Below are 16235 nucleotides of genomic sequence, written 5' to 3'. Positions count from 1 at the left end.
GTACAGTAACTAATACATTATGACATTATAGCTTTAAAATTTAAAGTAAAATACTAATTAAATTTCAATGAAAACAAAATTAAAATTTTCTTGTAATTGTAATAATTACATTAATATTATTTCAAAATTTTCTTAAAAAAAAAAAAAAAGCATTTTACGTTTCAGTGGCGGCAATTGTAAATCAGTCCCAAGGGCAGCATGTCTTCCATACCTCTGTTCTTTGCTTCTACTTTCTCCTTCTGGTGTTTTCAGTTTAACACATTTTGTTGCAAGTGCAGCAAGCAACTCAGATAGACCGCTGCAATCATCTCAACCATCATTCACATCCTTACCAACTGTTCCCACTTTTTATGTTCAATTAATGCCAGATGTAGAGTGCTCCTGTAGTTATTAAATTACTAAAATGCCACTTCGGATCACACAATCAATTTAAGAGACTCTGGACTCGTTTTCTGCTTATGCCTGCTTCTAGAGAAATAATCATACGTAACGCACATGAGAAATTCTAGGAGAAGGCCTTTTCCAGATGTTACTCTAAAAAACTCAACATCTTCTTGTCTGTCTCGGTAAGCTTGATCCATTATTTTATAAGAAACCTCATCAAATTCAAAGGAAATCTCACTTAGCTTCTGACACCACAGTAGTGCCCTTTGAGGCATCCCCTGCTTGCAAAAATGGGACAATAATACATTAGTAGTAATGACATTTGGAATAAACGCCATCTTAAGCAATTTTGCAGTTATGATCATAGCACGATCCAGTATGTCTTTACAAACACCATTCATCATAGTGTTGTATGTCACAGTGTTTGGAACAATACCTGCTGAAAGAAGTTCATCCAGCAGCATTACAGCTCTACTCATCTTTCGACTACTACAGAAACCATGAATTCGTATGTTATAGGTTGTGATGTCTGGTTCCCACCCATTAGCATACATGTTATTCATAAACTGATCCACTTTAACCATGTCAAATGCTTCACAATACCCACCAATCAGAGTGTTGTATGTTACAATATCTGGGACCAACCCTGCCCGATCAATGACCATAAATGCATCAAATGCTGACTTCATCCTGGCATGTTTACAAAATCCATTAATAATGATATTGGACGTAAAAATATCGGGAAGAAGACCCTTTTGCCTCATTTCTCTTTCCAATTTCAGCGCTTCATGTATCTTTCCATGGTTACAAAACCCACCAATCAAGGAGTTATATACAAAATTATTTGGCATTAATCCTTTGTTTGACATTTCAAGAAACAAACCATATGCCTCCTCCATTCGACCAGCTTTGGAAAGTCCATTGATAAAGGCTGAGAATGCAACAGCATCAGGAGATATCGCTCTACATTGCATTTCATTCCAAAGATCTAGAGCCCCTGCTAAATCTCCCTTCTTGAGGTAGCCATCCAAAAGCACAGTAAAAGCCACTCTATTGATGGGAAAACCCTTCTCCATCATCTTATACAAAAGCTCCCTTGCTTCCTGCAGCCTCCCCTTCTTGGACAAACCCATGAGCAAAGAACTACATGTGGAAGATGAGGGGGCCAGGCTGAATCTCAGCATAAGTTTGTAGACTTTGTAGGCATCATCTTCTAAGCCTGCCCTACTATATGCTGCAATAACAGAGTTAAAAGCAACAACACTTGGTGTCATCCCTTTCTCAAGCAGATTCTGTAAAAATTCCATGGCTTCATCCAAACGACCTGCCCAACATAACCCAGCAACTGAAATATCACACAATGAATGATCTGGAAGCATATCCATTGTCGATAATTCTCTCAACAACCTATCTCCGTCATCCTCCTGGCCATACTTGAAATGCCCTGCAACCAAAATATTAAAAGTTACGGCATCAGGAATTATACCCTTTGATCTCATTTCTTCGTAAAGCATGTTTGCCTGACCAACATCCCTTGCCTTAACATACCCATTGATCATGGAATTATAAATTCCAACATTAGGAGAAAGACCCAGCTCTTGAATCTCATTAAAAACCTTTCTTGCTTCCATCACATTGCCCTCGGAACACAAGGCATTAACAATTGTATTAAATGTAAAAATGCTTGGCTTACAACCCCTCTCTATCATCAAATGGACCCAAGCAAGTGCATTCGAAGTCCGTCCACTAATGCAATTAGCATTAATCAGAATATTATATGCATAAACATCAGGATTGCATTTAAACTTCTCCATCACATTAAGCAAACTCTCTCCAATCCTAAGATGACCCTTTCTGCAAAAGCCATGAATCATTGCATTGAAAGTATAATTAGAAGGACAAGGTCCTTCACGAATCATATCCCTAAACAGCTTCCACACGCTACCATAATCACCAACTCGAAGCAAAAACTTAAAAAGTATTGTCATTGCAGATAAACTTGGCACCACGCCTACCTCCCTCATCCTACTCAAAATGTCCAACGCCCGTGAACCCATGTCTACAATCAAAAAAGCCCGCATAAGCGTATCAAGAACAGAGAAATCCGACTCATATTTATGATGACCTACCCACATAAACTCCACCAAATCCTGACTCCTACTTTCCCCAATTATCCTAATCACCCAGGAAACCACATCTTGAGCAAGAAACTTGAGGTTCTGAGCAGCTAAAATATGCGCAACAATGCAAGAAGATCTAACAGTACTCTCAGAATCATCCCTAAATGCAAATTTAAAGAATGCAAAAGCGGTCTTTCTGGTTCCGAAAAGGTTCATGATTCTTACCATGAAAAATGGACAAAACTTGTCAGAAAAACCCCGCAATAAATATCCATGTTTCAGCTTGATTATCTTTGATAGGCCAACAATGATTCTACGGCGTTCGTTCGAATTAACAAAGTTCAAAGAATCGTTGGCAGCTGCTTTATTAGAGTTACAAAATGGGGAAAACTGATTCAAGCAATCAAAATCTGATGAACTTGAAGAAAAAGAAGAGGAATGTCGAGTTTGGGGGTTTGGAGTTTTGGGGAAATGAATAAGATCGAACGAAATTAGGGTTTGTGAGGAGTGAGCATAAGCTCGTCGTTTTGGTACAGAAGAGAGAAAGAGAGGGGAGTCATAAACCTGGAAAGTACCGCGCACATAGCGCACTTTAACCGACATGCAGAGCCTCGTTCGTCTTCAAAGATAAGTTTTCCGCGATCGAACCGCGGATCCAATACTCGGATGGTTCAGGAAAGGTGGCGGTGCATTAGGCAATGGTGGGGAAAGATTCGTAAAGATCTGTGGGCAAATCCAACCCTATGCTGGTTTTTTCCCGTGTTTTTTAAAAATTTTATTTTATTTTAGTGGGCCGAACATGGTGCACTAGGGCCTTTTTTTGCTGAATCCGTTTATGGGCTTCAATCATGAGTTATGAATATATATATATATATATATATATATATACTTTTCTAATGAAATTTGTTATTTTACTGCATATTTTGTTAAAAAAAAATATTACGCATTTAAATTTTTTTGAATTTATAATTTTTAAATATTAACTCTAATAATATATTAATTAATTAAAAAAATAATTGACATGATTTATGAATACTTATATATCATAAAATAGGCCTAACAATAAGAGCATGATTGATACAATAATGCAAGGGGATTTTATTTGTATTGTGAAATAAAAACCTTTCAAATTTTGTAAAAGTTATTATTTTGGATGGATACTTGAGATATTCAATACATAGTGAAGATATTTTAACCATTTTCTGGAGCAGTTATCAATTTCAACTTAGGTAAATAGTATTAATAACTTCTCTCAAGGATTAAAAATCATGAATAAAATTATCACCTATTACATGCAATACAAAGTTTTTATTAAGTATATTAATTAATCTTAAAAAGTTCTTTTAGGGCTAAGTAAATTTACTTGAAAGTGACTGACTGAGTTGGTGTCACAAGTTAAAAGAGACACCAACTCAATTGTAAATTTACATACAAATCAAAATTAAAATAAAAATAATAAAATGTAATTAGACGCACTTATGTTTTATTTTTCACAAAATTACCCACGTGTATGATAACATTTTTTTAAAACTGATGGCTAATTTCTTTTTAAATATATAGATTATTTTTCTAGGTACATAGAAGAACCAAATCTAAAAATAAAAATATATATGTAAATATTAAAATTCAAAATTTAAATTTATTAAATATTATTTTATAAAAATAATTATATAAATTAATTGAATTAAATTTGTTATCAAATGGATTTTTTTTAAGGTAAGAAAAAGATGTGAATGGGCTGAATTTGGTTGGGCCGAATAGCAGTGTCACTGATTGTTAATGTAGCAAATAATTGATTGGTGGTCGCGCTTATGAGTTGACTCCTAAGTCCTGACCAAAATTTATCAGGAGACACGGCAGTGGCGACATGAGCCTCCTTGGCACCATTCTCATACAAAAACCATGGCAAACACGGATCTGCCGTGTCAGGTTTCATACCTACTCGACTCCTTTTCCATTTGTTCTATAGAGTTAAGGTTCCTCCAAAAACAACATGACAAAATCGAAATTGATGATTCAGCAAGTGGAATGCGAGGGTCCCTTCAATCGGACAAAACGAGTGCTTTCAGGTTCTAACCCTGGTCCCTGGACTCCTTATTTAGGGGAAATTATTGTCTTTTATATATATTTTTTTAATAATTTTGTGAATTTGCTTAGAAAAGAAAACAGACAGAGATACCAAAAGAAGTCTCTTTGAAACTTCATTGCCTCGGAATTTCAGTATTACGAGAAAATGCTAAATCTTTGAACATTTTTCATTGATGAAAACTGCACAATCCGATGATCCATCCTTTATAAACATCCACACGCCGCAACCGTCAATCCCCCAAAAAACAAAAATTAAAAAACGGCAAATTTCAAAAGTCCCTCGAAAATTGATATATCGTCACTCTACTACAAAAGCAAAGATGTGATTAGGCCACAGCAACTGTGCCCGTCCGTACAGTTTTATTAGAAGCAGAGTTCTTGGCATCTGATTTTCTGAGAGATCTACCAGATTTCCAGTTCTTTTCTCTTGCTTCATCAATCTCCATCTGTTCTTGTCTACACTCTTTGCTGCAAAACGGTGTGTTCCCTCTGCAAAATCCCAAACGATGTCCATCAGAAACACTAAAAAATTCCCCATCTTTCGTTTCTAAATCAATACCAACCAACGTATTCACGTTCATGATTGAACACGATTCAAAATCGAAAGCGATAATAGACAACTAACCTGTACATGAAAATATCGGAATTATGAAGCGATTTGCGGCAAAGAGAGCAGGCATCGAGATAGTGAGCCTCGTAGTGATCTGAACACCCAGAGTAATAATAAGCCGACATGAATGCTATTGATTTACAACAAAAGGAATAGCCAAAGGCGGCGACACTCGCTGCTAATTTGCTATTTAAGAAGGGGCAGGAAAAGGCTGAGGAAGAGCGCTGAGTTGGGGGAGGAAGGCGATTCAAGCTTGGTAGATATATACAAAGCAAATGGAGCATAGAGACTTTAAAAGGGAAGGCTTTGACTTGGGGCAATCAAGTACTACACGACCTATTGTATAATACTAAAACCCATTTGTTAATGACAGGTGTTATAATTTTATTGGACATGTTGTTAGCGAAGTGGTTGAGGATGGGAATCAAGTACTACACAGCCTATTGTATAATACTAAAATCCATTTGTTAATGACAGGTGTTATAATTTTATTGGATATGTTGTAAGCCAAAGTGGTTCAGGATGCGGCCCCTACTTGCAAATCCAAGGGCGGTATTCCAATTCAAGGTGGTTAAATCCATTGGCTGCTAAATTATAGAATGCTTGATAATTGATGCGCATTCTCCTCAAAAGCCTTTTTTTTTTTTTTTAATAATTAAAGTGGCGCTTTTCTTTCTCTTTTTATGATTATAAAAAAAATAAATGTGATACTCTTTTTTTTCTTTTTTTTTCAATTCAGTCCCTGTGTGTTGGGTATTTGATTTCTTGTTCCTTTGGATAATCTTCACTTGGACACATGCCAATCCGAAAAGGTATATGTAAATCCTACTTTACCCATAGAGAAAAAGTATCTGATTTCTTGTTCTTTTTCAATCAAGTAATTACTGTTTCAAAATTAGTTAATCGGTGCGATGAATATTATTTTTATTTTTGAATCATCAAAAGATTCTTAAATAAATTAATAATAATATTTATTGTGCTTGAATGAACTCAACTCTCGTAAATACTAATTGTCGAATTTCAACTCGTCTTCTTTGTTGATAACAATCTCTTTGCGTTTCATGTATTTAGTAACATGTGTTTATAATCAATGTAACATATAACAAACAATCTAAATTTGAGATTCATATCTGTTTAAATTATATTTATTTTTTAATTAAAATTTATTTGATTTTGTATTTAATTTAAAATTATTAAAATTTTAATTATAAAATTAAATAAATATGCATTATTTATCTTTTAATAAAATAATAAAAGTTTTTACTATTTTTTAAAATAATGAAAAAGATTTGTTCCACGTTTATGCATGTTGGTTCATAAGTTACACTGCAATTTTTATACTAATCGAGTTTATTTGTTTGCATAATCGTTTGATAGAGTGTGAACCCTTAATAATTAGTCAAAATATCTAAATGAATTCATTAGTTTCACATATTTTCACATTAGAAAATAAATTATCATTTCCATAGCACTTAAAATGCAAGTATTATATTTATTATTGCATGCTTATATTCCATTAAAACAATTGTTATAAATTTATTAAAACATTTTGAAAAGAAACTTTTTATTTATGGTAATTTAGAATGACTTTAATTTTGAAAAAAAAAATTTTTCGGTAAACAACAACATAAATGAGGTATATTAAAAAAACTATGTTTGATGTATTTTTCTCGTACGTACTTTTTTCTTCAACAAAATTCCCAATAAGATAAATTCTCACGATGATTAAAAATTAAAAAAGAAAATGCCATGATAATCATGGCTGTAAGTTTGTGTGCAGTGACGGGCCCAATGGAATTATATAAATCATTGAGGGGTTCTTTAGTAATTATGGAAGAGAATGGGACAATAACAGCAAACAGAACTCATGATTTGATTTTCCCTTTTCCTTGTTATATCATGGGAAATTTTGTGGGCGCCTCATGATTTCTCTAGAGGAGGAGGAGGACCACTTGGTCAGGTTGTTTTATTTTTTTCCCTTTTTTCTCCAACTAGGAGTTGAGTATTTGTAGGGCCCACAACTTGTGAAAAAAAAATAAAAAACAAGTGACACGAACTTGGAGCTGAGTAGACGTAGGCCCCACCAACAAACACAACCCAACAAAACCATCGAAGACTGAGGCCCACCTGACGAAATATCCTGCTGGCCCTTTTTCCTAGGTCCTTGTCTCCCGGGCCCACGGATGCTGCCCTTGTCCCCCGGGCAGAGCCTCCCAACATTAACCTTCTAATTGCCCGGAACACGTGCGTTTCGATGGGATCACCAGCGCAGCACCATAGAAGAATTTGCTGGAGCTATGTGGAAAAAGATTCCGGGTTCTTGGAGTGGTCAGATTTTCTAAGTCACATAGCTCAACGGCTGATCTCGTGCCACGCTGGACCCGTCGAGAAGGGACTCAATTATTGAGTGGGTGGGGACCGCTACCACATGCTTGTTCCCCCACACGTTTGGAGTACGAGCGTGTCAAGTGCTTAAAAATGAGGGACGAGTTTTATATGATCGAGTGAGTTTTATAATATAAGTATAATTTAAAAAAAATAAAAATGATATAATTAAAAATTTTAATAATAATTTATATATAAATTAATAAAAATTTAAAAAATATTTTATGTTAATATCAATTAAATTATGTAATTTTTTATAAATAAAAATATAAAATTTTATATTTTAATAATATAAATATATAAATTTAAAAAAATTATATAATATAACTACAAGAATCATTTATGAATATCAAATTACATGAGCTTGAAAATTTTGAAAAATAAAAAAAAAAACAATAACACTTTTCACAGTTATCCAAAAGAACATATAATTTATAATAATTATAATATAATATAATATAATTAATTATAATTTAAAGTAATATAAACATCATCAAAATTTATAAATAATAAATTTTTATATAATTTTTTATTATTAATAAATAATAAAATTATAAGTAAAAATGAGAAGGTTTTGTTAATATTTTGACATGTTGTCAATAAGTAAATTATTCGAAACCCACGCAATACAGGTGGACTTTTTTTTATAAAACAAGGGAAAAAAAGATACTACTAGTAGAATGTGAAAGCATGATTGTAATATAGTTACTTTATAAAAAAATTTGATTTTTTTAAGTAAGATTTTAATTTTGAATTTTATGAATGAAAAAAATAAATTTGAGAGAATTTGATATTTTTATGAGATTTTACTTAATTTAATTTCGAATTAATCAAGATTCAAAATAATTATTGAACACCAAAAAATCATAAACAAAATACATATATATATATGCACATATAAAATAATATTGCTTTTTAATTTGAAAATAATGAATTCTTTGGGTTCAGTTGCTTTAAGTTGATTATTATAAATGTAAAAAAAAAAATAAAATCTCAGTATGGGTCCTCATTTGGGTGATGTATACTAGTATATTATTTATGCATCAATGATCCTTGGGGTAGATCTACGATGAGATTGTGACTTTTTTCATTCTAAAAAAATATTAATTTTTATTCGCCACTTCATATAGTTCCCAGTATTTCTCCCATAAATCATAGTTAATCATCTCCATAACAACTCAATAACGCACTAAAAAGACTGCGCTTGAGCCACCTCTCCTTGTCATATAATTTTCTCACCAAGTATGCTGAAAGGCAAGTTGAGGGAATTTGTTTAAGTTGGGTTGCGTGATCACTGGACCACAATAGGCCGCAGTGTGAAAATAATCCTTCCTGCTACACCTGTATATATTAACTCCACATACTTCTCTGCATAATGGTAAGATGAAGTCATCTTATTATGCCCCCATTAAACCACAAACTCAAGGCATTAGCACCTGTTGCTTTCCTACCTGGAATTTATATAACAGTGTATTTGATTATCTTTCAAATCAAAATCCCAAGTTTGCTTTTAAATATATATATATATATAAGTCCTATCTCATGTGAGATACTCCCATACCAAAAGCATGCCCTAAGCACAAAATGCCCCACTCAAAAGTAAGATTCAGGTTCTGCAATCAGTAAACCTGCCTTTCAATAATTCAGGTTCTGCAATCAATAAACCTGCCTTTTCAATAATGTGATTTCAAATCCACGCGTTGCAGCCACGAATTTTTAACATGAATGGGAGGGAGGGTTCAACCCAAAATTAAGGGGAGAATTGAAATACATGGTGATTCAACACAATTTGTTGTTTCTTAAAGTTTCTTCCTTTTGCAAACCAGGAAGAATTCATTAAAGATTATTTATGTTGGTTCCCCGTTCAACGTTTGAAATAGAAGAAAAGAACAACGTGTTCAGAACAATATATGGATCCATGAGATAAATCTAAGTGTCAATAAGGAAGGTTTAAGATAGAGAAAACGGACAAATGACTAACCAAGGAACATAATGACAAACAACACTAGCCTGTCAGAGCTGAGTTGAGTGCACTATGCACATCAATTCCGATTTGGCCTTCAGCTTTCTCCAAGTCAGTTGTGGCTGAGCTCAGCTTCTGAGTGAAATCTGCAAGCCCTTTCTGAACAAGACTTGCATCAATTTGATCAAGTGGCACGGCCTCAACAGCAATTATATCTGCAAAAGAGTTGGCATGGATAAAAACAAAACCACTGCTGATGAAATACTTTGTAACGTCACTTCCTTCATGCACTGATAAGACTCCAGGTTTCAATTCTGCAATTGTTGCTACATGTCCTGGAAGAATACCCATCTGTCCAGTTGTTGCTGGCACTATAACCATGTCAACCTGAAAACAGAGAAGTTAGGAGACATAGAATCCAGTTAATTTACAACATATAGTCTATGATTTTAGCCATTATTATTATTACTTTTCCTTCAACCACTTCAACTTTTTTCTTGCTCAAGTATTAGATCATACTTACGGTAATACTTACAACACGAGAAGTTGCATTCTTGTTTCAATTTACATAGGCTTCACATTCATTAAACAACCTACCTTGCTGGCTGTCGAACCCACGCCAAAAACAAGAAAGAATAAAACATACATAACACCTACCTCTCTCTCTCTCTCTCAAATTGTTTCCATTTAGTTATCTCTCAATTGGTCCTGTGGGACAGGGACAATACACTACTGTATGGTTACTTCACTATGTTCGCCATTGCTCAAACTTAGTAAAACAGCAACAAAAATTAGTCACCTAATTTATTCTTCATCGAATGGTTGGGGTTTGGGGAAGAAGATAGAAAACAAAATAATATTTGGATGCCATATGCATGAACAAGTGGAAAATGTATAAACAAACTCTTTAAACAGTAAACCTTGCTTGAATCATCCACGTTAAATAGAAGACATAGATATGGTCACATTTAGTTTCTGAAAATAATGAAGAGATTCCCTTAATGGACTTTAATGTTTGAATCTTTGGAGAGAAATAAAGATGGAAAAGGAAGAAAAATGTTTGAAATCTGAAATTCCAATCACAGCAAGGTTTGCAAACTTGATCGAGTATCAGCATTGTCACCATCTTTGAAGGAACAAAAATAAGTAATAGATTCACAGCTGATTTGGTACTTAGGGTGCAATTTTTTGAATTGCAGACCTCAACAAGACCAATCTATATTCATAAGGATGAAATCTTTGTGCAACTTATGAGAGGTTTCATTCACTGGCCAAATACCACAGCAAGGCAAATGCTTTTCAAAATTAAACTAAAAACAAAAACATTTTTACATAATAACAGATATGATGGAACTAAAACGTGAACGAATAGGCTTTATCATAACACACTGTACTAGAAATTGAAATTGTTTGTTACTATTGTCTCTGAATTACTTACCACTATCTGACTAAATGTAAATCTGGCTTTCCAAACACAGATGTGACAGATATATGAGGGAATGCCTAGAAAGGTCTAAAGTGGGAAAATGCACTTGGTAAACTACACTGCAAATGCCAAACAAAATACAAACCCTCACTCTCTTTTTGTTTTCTCAAGGGCTCAAGGACTTTAGTTATCAATGTCAAAACACTTCTAAATACCATATTTGCAATGAAGTCACTTCTTGCCCTAAAAGGAGTAGTAGAACTGGCATGGACAAGCAAGAAACAACAATTACTAAAAAAGTCTTGTAAAATATATTTCTGTGGGACAAATGGGAACTGTTTGAAAGATATCATATAATGACTTTCTGGAAAGCCTAGTATACATCAGCAATGAAGAAGCCCTCAAAGTTACAAAATTAGAGAATACACTCTAAATTGCACAGCAATACTACAATTGTGTTATCTTCTCGGGATTTAATTTGGGTGCAGAATCTGTAACCCAATGTAAAGGTACATTACATGGTATCATCATCAGTAAAATGTACCGTAGGAGTTTTATAGGGCAAATGATCAAAATTGGCGGTAATGCGGGACAATTAGAGACGCATTCAGATTATCACCATTACAAACTGCAAAAACAAATAAAAGGCATTGCATTCTATCAAAAGAATTACTAACAAAATTTCATAAAAAATAAAGGTTTGGCCTTTGTTACCTCCTTGTTTATTTCCCACATTACTAATCCCAGATAGCAGCATTGAAAAAAAAATTGAAAATTTCCTCGACAGAAATTAAAACGACGAAAAGCCCAAATGTTACCTCTTTGGTGGCCAATTCAGAAGCATAAGGAAGAACGAAATTGACAGTGAGCTTGGAAGGAATGGAGGAAGGAGTTGGGGGACGAGGCTGCATGAAAGAGAGAGAAGTTTTAGGAGGGTCCATATTGGGGATCACTTTCTTCCACGCCTCCACGAACGTGGCATCCGCAGTCTGAGCCGCCGGCAAATCAGTGGAGAAGGGTCGAGCCCTTGCCGCTAAAATGGGTCGGGCCAACAGCCCCGAAGCTCGACGCAACATTCTCGGAGGGGCCTGGTGGTGGTCGCTCGGCTCTCGCTAGGTCGGAGACGGAGAGAAGGAGAGTATCAGAGAGGGGTCTTTCACTCTCTTTTTGGTACCTGTGTTTACTGTTGTGTTTGTGAAAGGATCTCAACTTGTCTTTGTTACCTTGTCTTTGGACTTATTAGGTTATGGGCTTCATTTTTGGGCCTCAGGTGTTCGATTTGGGCTACATATCACACTTTATACTCGTATTCAGAGAATCAATTAATGCAAATGCTAAATCAATAATTGTTTTTTTGTTATAAAATAAACAACTTCATTGCTATTGAAAAGAAATGAATAAGCAAATATGAGATTTAATTTTATTGATTCATGCACTTAAAAGCTTGTTTGAGTTTCAAATTCCACTAATTTAAAATCTTCCCATAATCGAGACATATATAAACGCAAAAGGCTAGGTTGGGCTTACATGTATGCCTATGTGGGCCGAGGGCGACCCAACGTAACTGGGGTCTATTAATAGCCCGTAAGGGGAAAACGGCAATTTTCCAAATGAAAGCCCATATATAATGGACAGTGGCGTTGCCGCCTGTATTAGGGTTTTTGCTCTGTAAACCTCTCTCGTCATTGCATAATCGGGTAGCCCCTCGTTCCTCAACCATGGCTGAACAGGTTCAGATCTCTGTCTCTCTCAATAAATACTAACGAGGCATTTGGAAATGCTTCCCTTTATTATTCTTCTGTGTTGATACTGCTCTAATCTGATCTGATCTGATCTTTTTTTTTTTTTTTTATTAACTTTGTATATTAGACGGAGAAGGCATTTTTGAAGCAGCCAAAGGTGTTTCTAAGGTAAATTAACTTCCTCTTTTGTTATTTACTACTACTTGCAAATTATCATCTTGGAATAATTCTAATAGATTATAGTATTCCTCCCTTAGCTCTAAGAAAACTGGAAAAGGTAAGAGGCCTGGAAAGGGCGGGAATCGCTTCTGGAAGAGCATTGGGTTGGGCTTTAAGACACCCAGAGAGGCAATTGAAGGTTTGCTTTGCTCTCTTCCACTTTTCCTCTTTGTTAAGACTTTTCCTGTTAAATTAGGATTAAGTTTTTTTGTAATTTTATTTCATTTTGAAAATTGATATAGTTCTTAGTCTTTGCTTGCTCTCTTGTGTTTGTCACTGAATATGTGGGGTGGGAACTAATTGTTCTCTGCTAGGTTATTGATAATTAAACCTAAATGGTTTTATTTGCTTGTTGGTTTTAGAGATTTGAAAACTACGTACTTTTATCATTTGTTATTATGTTTTCAGACTTGAAATTGTTAAATGAAAGGGGGCTTTTATGAAATAAGAAGTAAGAAGTTAACAAATAGATTGGAATCTTTCATGTTTGGACTTTCCTTTAGCAAGTGTGATTTTGTCGATTGGCTAGCATTCCTTGGATACAATGTGTAAACCATGTCTTGGTTTAATATGGTTCTGAAAGGGTATCTTTTGGTTTGACCTGTGCATGTCTTTGTCAGGAAATCAAATTACATTGTCATGTCTTATTATGCATGCATTATATCCCCCATGGGGCATCCATATTAATTTTATGGATGTCTAGATTTTGCCCTGATAAAATTTCATGTTGCTACTGTTTCATTGTTTCTATTTCATGTCCATTTCTCCACCCCCTCTGCACATGATTTTGTTGACACTTATGTTGGAGGTTGCACCTTTGCTCAGGAACATATATTGATAAAAAATGCCCATTTACTGGCACCGTTTCTATCAGAGGCCGTATCCTTGCTGGCACTTGCCACAGTGCAAAAATGATGAGGACCATTATTGTACGAAGGAACTATCTTCACTACATCAAGAAATACCAAAGGCAAGATGTTTTCCCTTTATAGATTCATTCCTTTTTTAACCTCCTCAGTATCTTTTTATATTTGCTAGATACATTGATTTATATTATTGTAAGAGAATGTAATGCACATTTATGAAAAAATCTCATGTATGTTATTTTAATCTGGTATCAAAATTTTGTCAGATATGAAAAGAGGCACTCTAACATCCCAGCTCATATTTCCCCCTGCTTTCGTGTTAAAGAAGGAGATCATGTTATAATCGGGCAATGCAGGTTCATAGTTTACTTACATTTTACCATTTAAATATTTATTGTCTCAACTGTTCCCTAACCTCCCCACCACCACTTCCCACAGACCCACCCACCTAAAGAACAAATAATAAAACGGATGGCTGGGGAGAAAGAGGAATGGCATGGAGGTTTTTACTAACTACCATATTAATTTGTCTATTAATTTTGTAGGCCTTTGTCAAAGACAGTGAGGTTCAATGTCTTAAAGGTTATTCCAGCTGGGTCTTCTGGAGGTGGGAAGAAGGCTTTTACAGCCATGTGAGAGATGTACTTTTGAAATGCAAAATTGTAGTGTCGGTGTCCAGATGTATTCACTACATGAACTTTGGTTGATTTTGCTTCAGTTGTTTATGTTGATGGAAACATTTGTTGGGCTGGAAATCTCCATTATTACAATTTTGAGGATCTACTAAGTGTTACTTTTTCAAATTGTGTTTTAATGTCAATTCTTTTGAGTAGAAAACATAAAATCTTGTGTTCATCTTTGATTGCTTTTAGCAAGTTGCAGCATGGTTTGTGAAATTCGTATGGTATTTGCTAGAAGTTGTTTGCCTATCCCTTCTCTCATTGATTTAGAAGTATCTCTAGTCGGTAGTTGCATCTATGAATGCCCGGTATTTCTGCCGGAGGCTAGGCTGCAAGAGCCAATTCTGTATGCCGGTAGTCTCTCCATTTTATTCCATATGTTGCTTGCATGCCAAATAAACAGTCCAATATGGACCTCATGTCTCTCCAACTGGGAATTTGAAAATATGGGGCTTGACATAATGAGTCAGTAATTGCTGCTCCAACCGACTGCCTTCTCCTTTGCAATGCCTCCTTTTGGTAAGATTTCTTTGTCCCCAATCCTTGAGGAGTTGCATTGTTTGTTTATTCAAGAAAACATAGTTACTGCCTATGGTCCTCTTCTCCCTTTGACAGAAAAGGAGTGAGAATCTGGTAAAGAGCCCAAAGCTGACTTCTTTTCTCTTGTTATCTGATCTGGCGCCCTCGACCGTTTTGCTGCTGGTAGAGGCCAAAGAGATTAAAACGAACGTCATATGGGGCCACTTTCCAATAAAAATTATACTAATCTTCTTTTCCTTTACTCACTTAAATCCAAATTTAATGTAAGTTATGTGCAAAAGGTGGAATCTGGGAATTACACCCTTTTTCTCTTTCTCCAACCAACGGGATTTTGCCGCATTCCAACCCAAAGGTCGTCGTCCAGCAGAGGAGAAAGCAAACTAGTTGGCAACGATAGAATATTTTCCATGGAAGAATGGGATTCGAATTCAAGCCTTTTTGCTGGGCGCTGGCCCACCAATTAAACTAATCCACAAGGCTCCGTGGTGACCGGTGAGAAACAAAAAGGAAGCTCAAGGTAGTTTGTATACGTCTTTAATTTTTGGTGAAAATTTCTTACCGTTGGATAATCCAACTCATTGATTATCGTCTATAGATTCCTTGACTTTGATTCAAAGCGAATTAGATTAGAAAATTTTAGATACGTGATTCACAATATTGAGATTGACTTCACTCTTACAAAGTCATCCAAATCAAACAAAACCCATGAAAGGACAGTTTACCGAAGCCAACCCCCCCCCCCCCCCTCCCTAGTTATTGCCTGCGCCATTGGCCTTTTTTATATTATACTCTGAATACTAAATCGGCCGAATTGGCTTTATTTGAATAGAAAGATAGTCAAATTAATCAAGTTGGAGAACATATGAAAGGACAAGGAGTTAGGAATGTAATGTAATTATCCAAACAAGAAGAAAGGGATATAAAAATTATAAAATGACAAAGGATTAATAAATGTAAGAAGTGGACTCTTGCTCCATAGGACAAGGGAAATGAATCCACAAGCAGAAATTTCTTGGTTTATCGGATTTGCCTAAACAATTACTACATCTTTACAAGGTATTACATCAAAGCGTGTCTGATTGAAATTAGACCCTTTTGTTCTTTCCTGCATTAAACACAAGGAAATTGTCCGGTCCAGGGCAGTCATCCCATATCAGCATTCCTGAGAATAATTCTATTCTGCACCCTGAAACTATAGAACCGACATTCCTG

General features: G+C 35.1%; 4 protein-coding genes across 6 annotated transcripts; 1 reads left to right on the top strand and 3 right to left on the bottom strand.

Moving 5' to 3' along the window:
* Positions 1-32: 32 nt before the first annotated feature.
* LOC111304530 (uncharacterized) lies at positions 33-3257 on the bottom strand. 3 transcript variants are annotated; one of them, XM_022901138.2, is made up of 2 exons: positions 821-3252; positions 33-662 (listed from the first exon to the last, which is right to left on the bottom strand). In XM_022901138.2, exons 1-2 carry the CDS (start codon positions 3105-3107, stop codon positions 619-621), a joined length of 2331 nt encoding a protein of 776 aa, XP_022756873.2. In that variant the 5' UTR covers positions 3108-3252; the 3' UTR covers positions 33-618. The 3 variants fall into 3 exon arrangements, with proteins under 3 accessions (XP_022756873.2, XP_022756872.2, XP_089606057.1); XM_089749931.1 differs by having other exon boundaries at positions 277-2443; positions 2730-2870; XM_022901137.2 differs by having other exon boundaries at positions 33-3257.
* A 1470-nt stretch (positions 3258-4727) lies between these two features.
* Positions 4728-5470, bottom strand: LOC111305873 (FCS-Like Zinc finger 3-like). Its single transcript, XM_022903734.2, has 2 exons — positions 5218-5470; positions 4728-5081 (listed from the first exon to the last, which is right to left on the bottom strand). The coding sequence occupies exons 1-2, from the start codon at positions 5325-5327 to the stop codon at positions 4919-4921; spliced, it is 273 nt and encodes a 90-aa protein (XP_022759469.1). The 5' UTR covers positions 5328-5470; the 3' UTR covers positions 4728-4918.
* A 4014-nt stretch (positions 5471-9484) lies between these two features.
* On the bottom strand, positions 9485-12188 carry LOC111305871 (ATP synthase subunit delta', mitochondrial-like). Its single transcript, XM_022903733.2, has 2 exons — positions 11795-12188; positions 9485-9937 (listed from the first exon to the last, which is right to left on the bottom strand). The coding sequence occupies exons 1-2, from the start codon at positions 12050-12052 to the stop codon at positions 9593-9595; spliced, it is 603 nt and encodes a 200-aa protein (XP_022759468.2). The 5' UTR covers positions 12053-12188; the 3' UTR covers positions 9485-9592.
* A 399-nt stretch (positions 12189-12587) lies between these two features.
* Positions 12588-14658, top strand: LOC111305870 (small ribosomal subunit protein uS17). The gene is made up of 6 exons (XM_022903732.2): positions 12588-12706; positions 12846-12886; positions 12976-13076; positions 13763-13907; positions 14070-14159; positions 14349-14658. The coding sequence occupies exons 1-6, from the start codon at positions 12695-12697 to the stop codon at positions 14437-14439; spliced, it is 480 nt and encodes a 159-aa protein (XP_022759467.1). The 5' UTR covers positions 12588-12694; the 3' UTR covers positions 14440-14658.
* Positions 14659-16235: the final 1577 nt, after the last annotated feature.

The sequence above is a fragment of the Durio zibethinus genome, chromosome 21, assembly GCF_047325235.1.
Source record: "Durio zibethinus cultivar Kanyao isolate XHJ-2024 chromosome 21, ASM4732523v1, whole genome shotgun sequence".
Lineage (NCBI taxonomy): Eukaryota > Viridiplantae > Streptophyta > Magnoliopsida > Malvales > Malvaceae > Durio > Durio zibethinus.
This window is presented reverse-complemented; position numbering and strand designations above follow the sequence as displayed.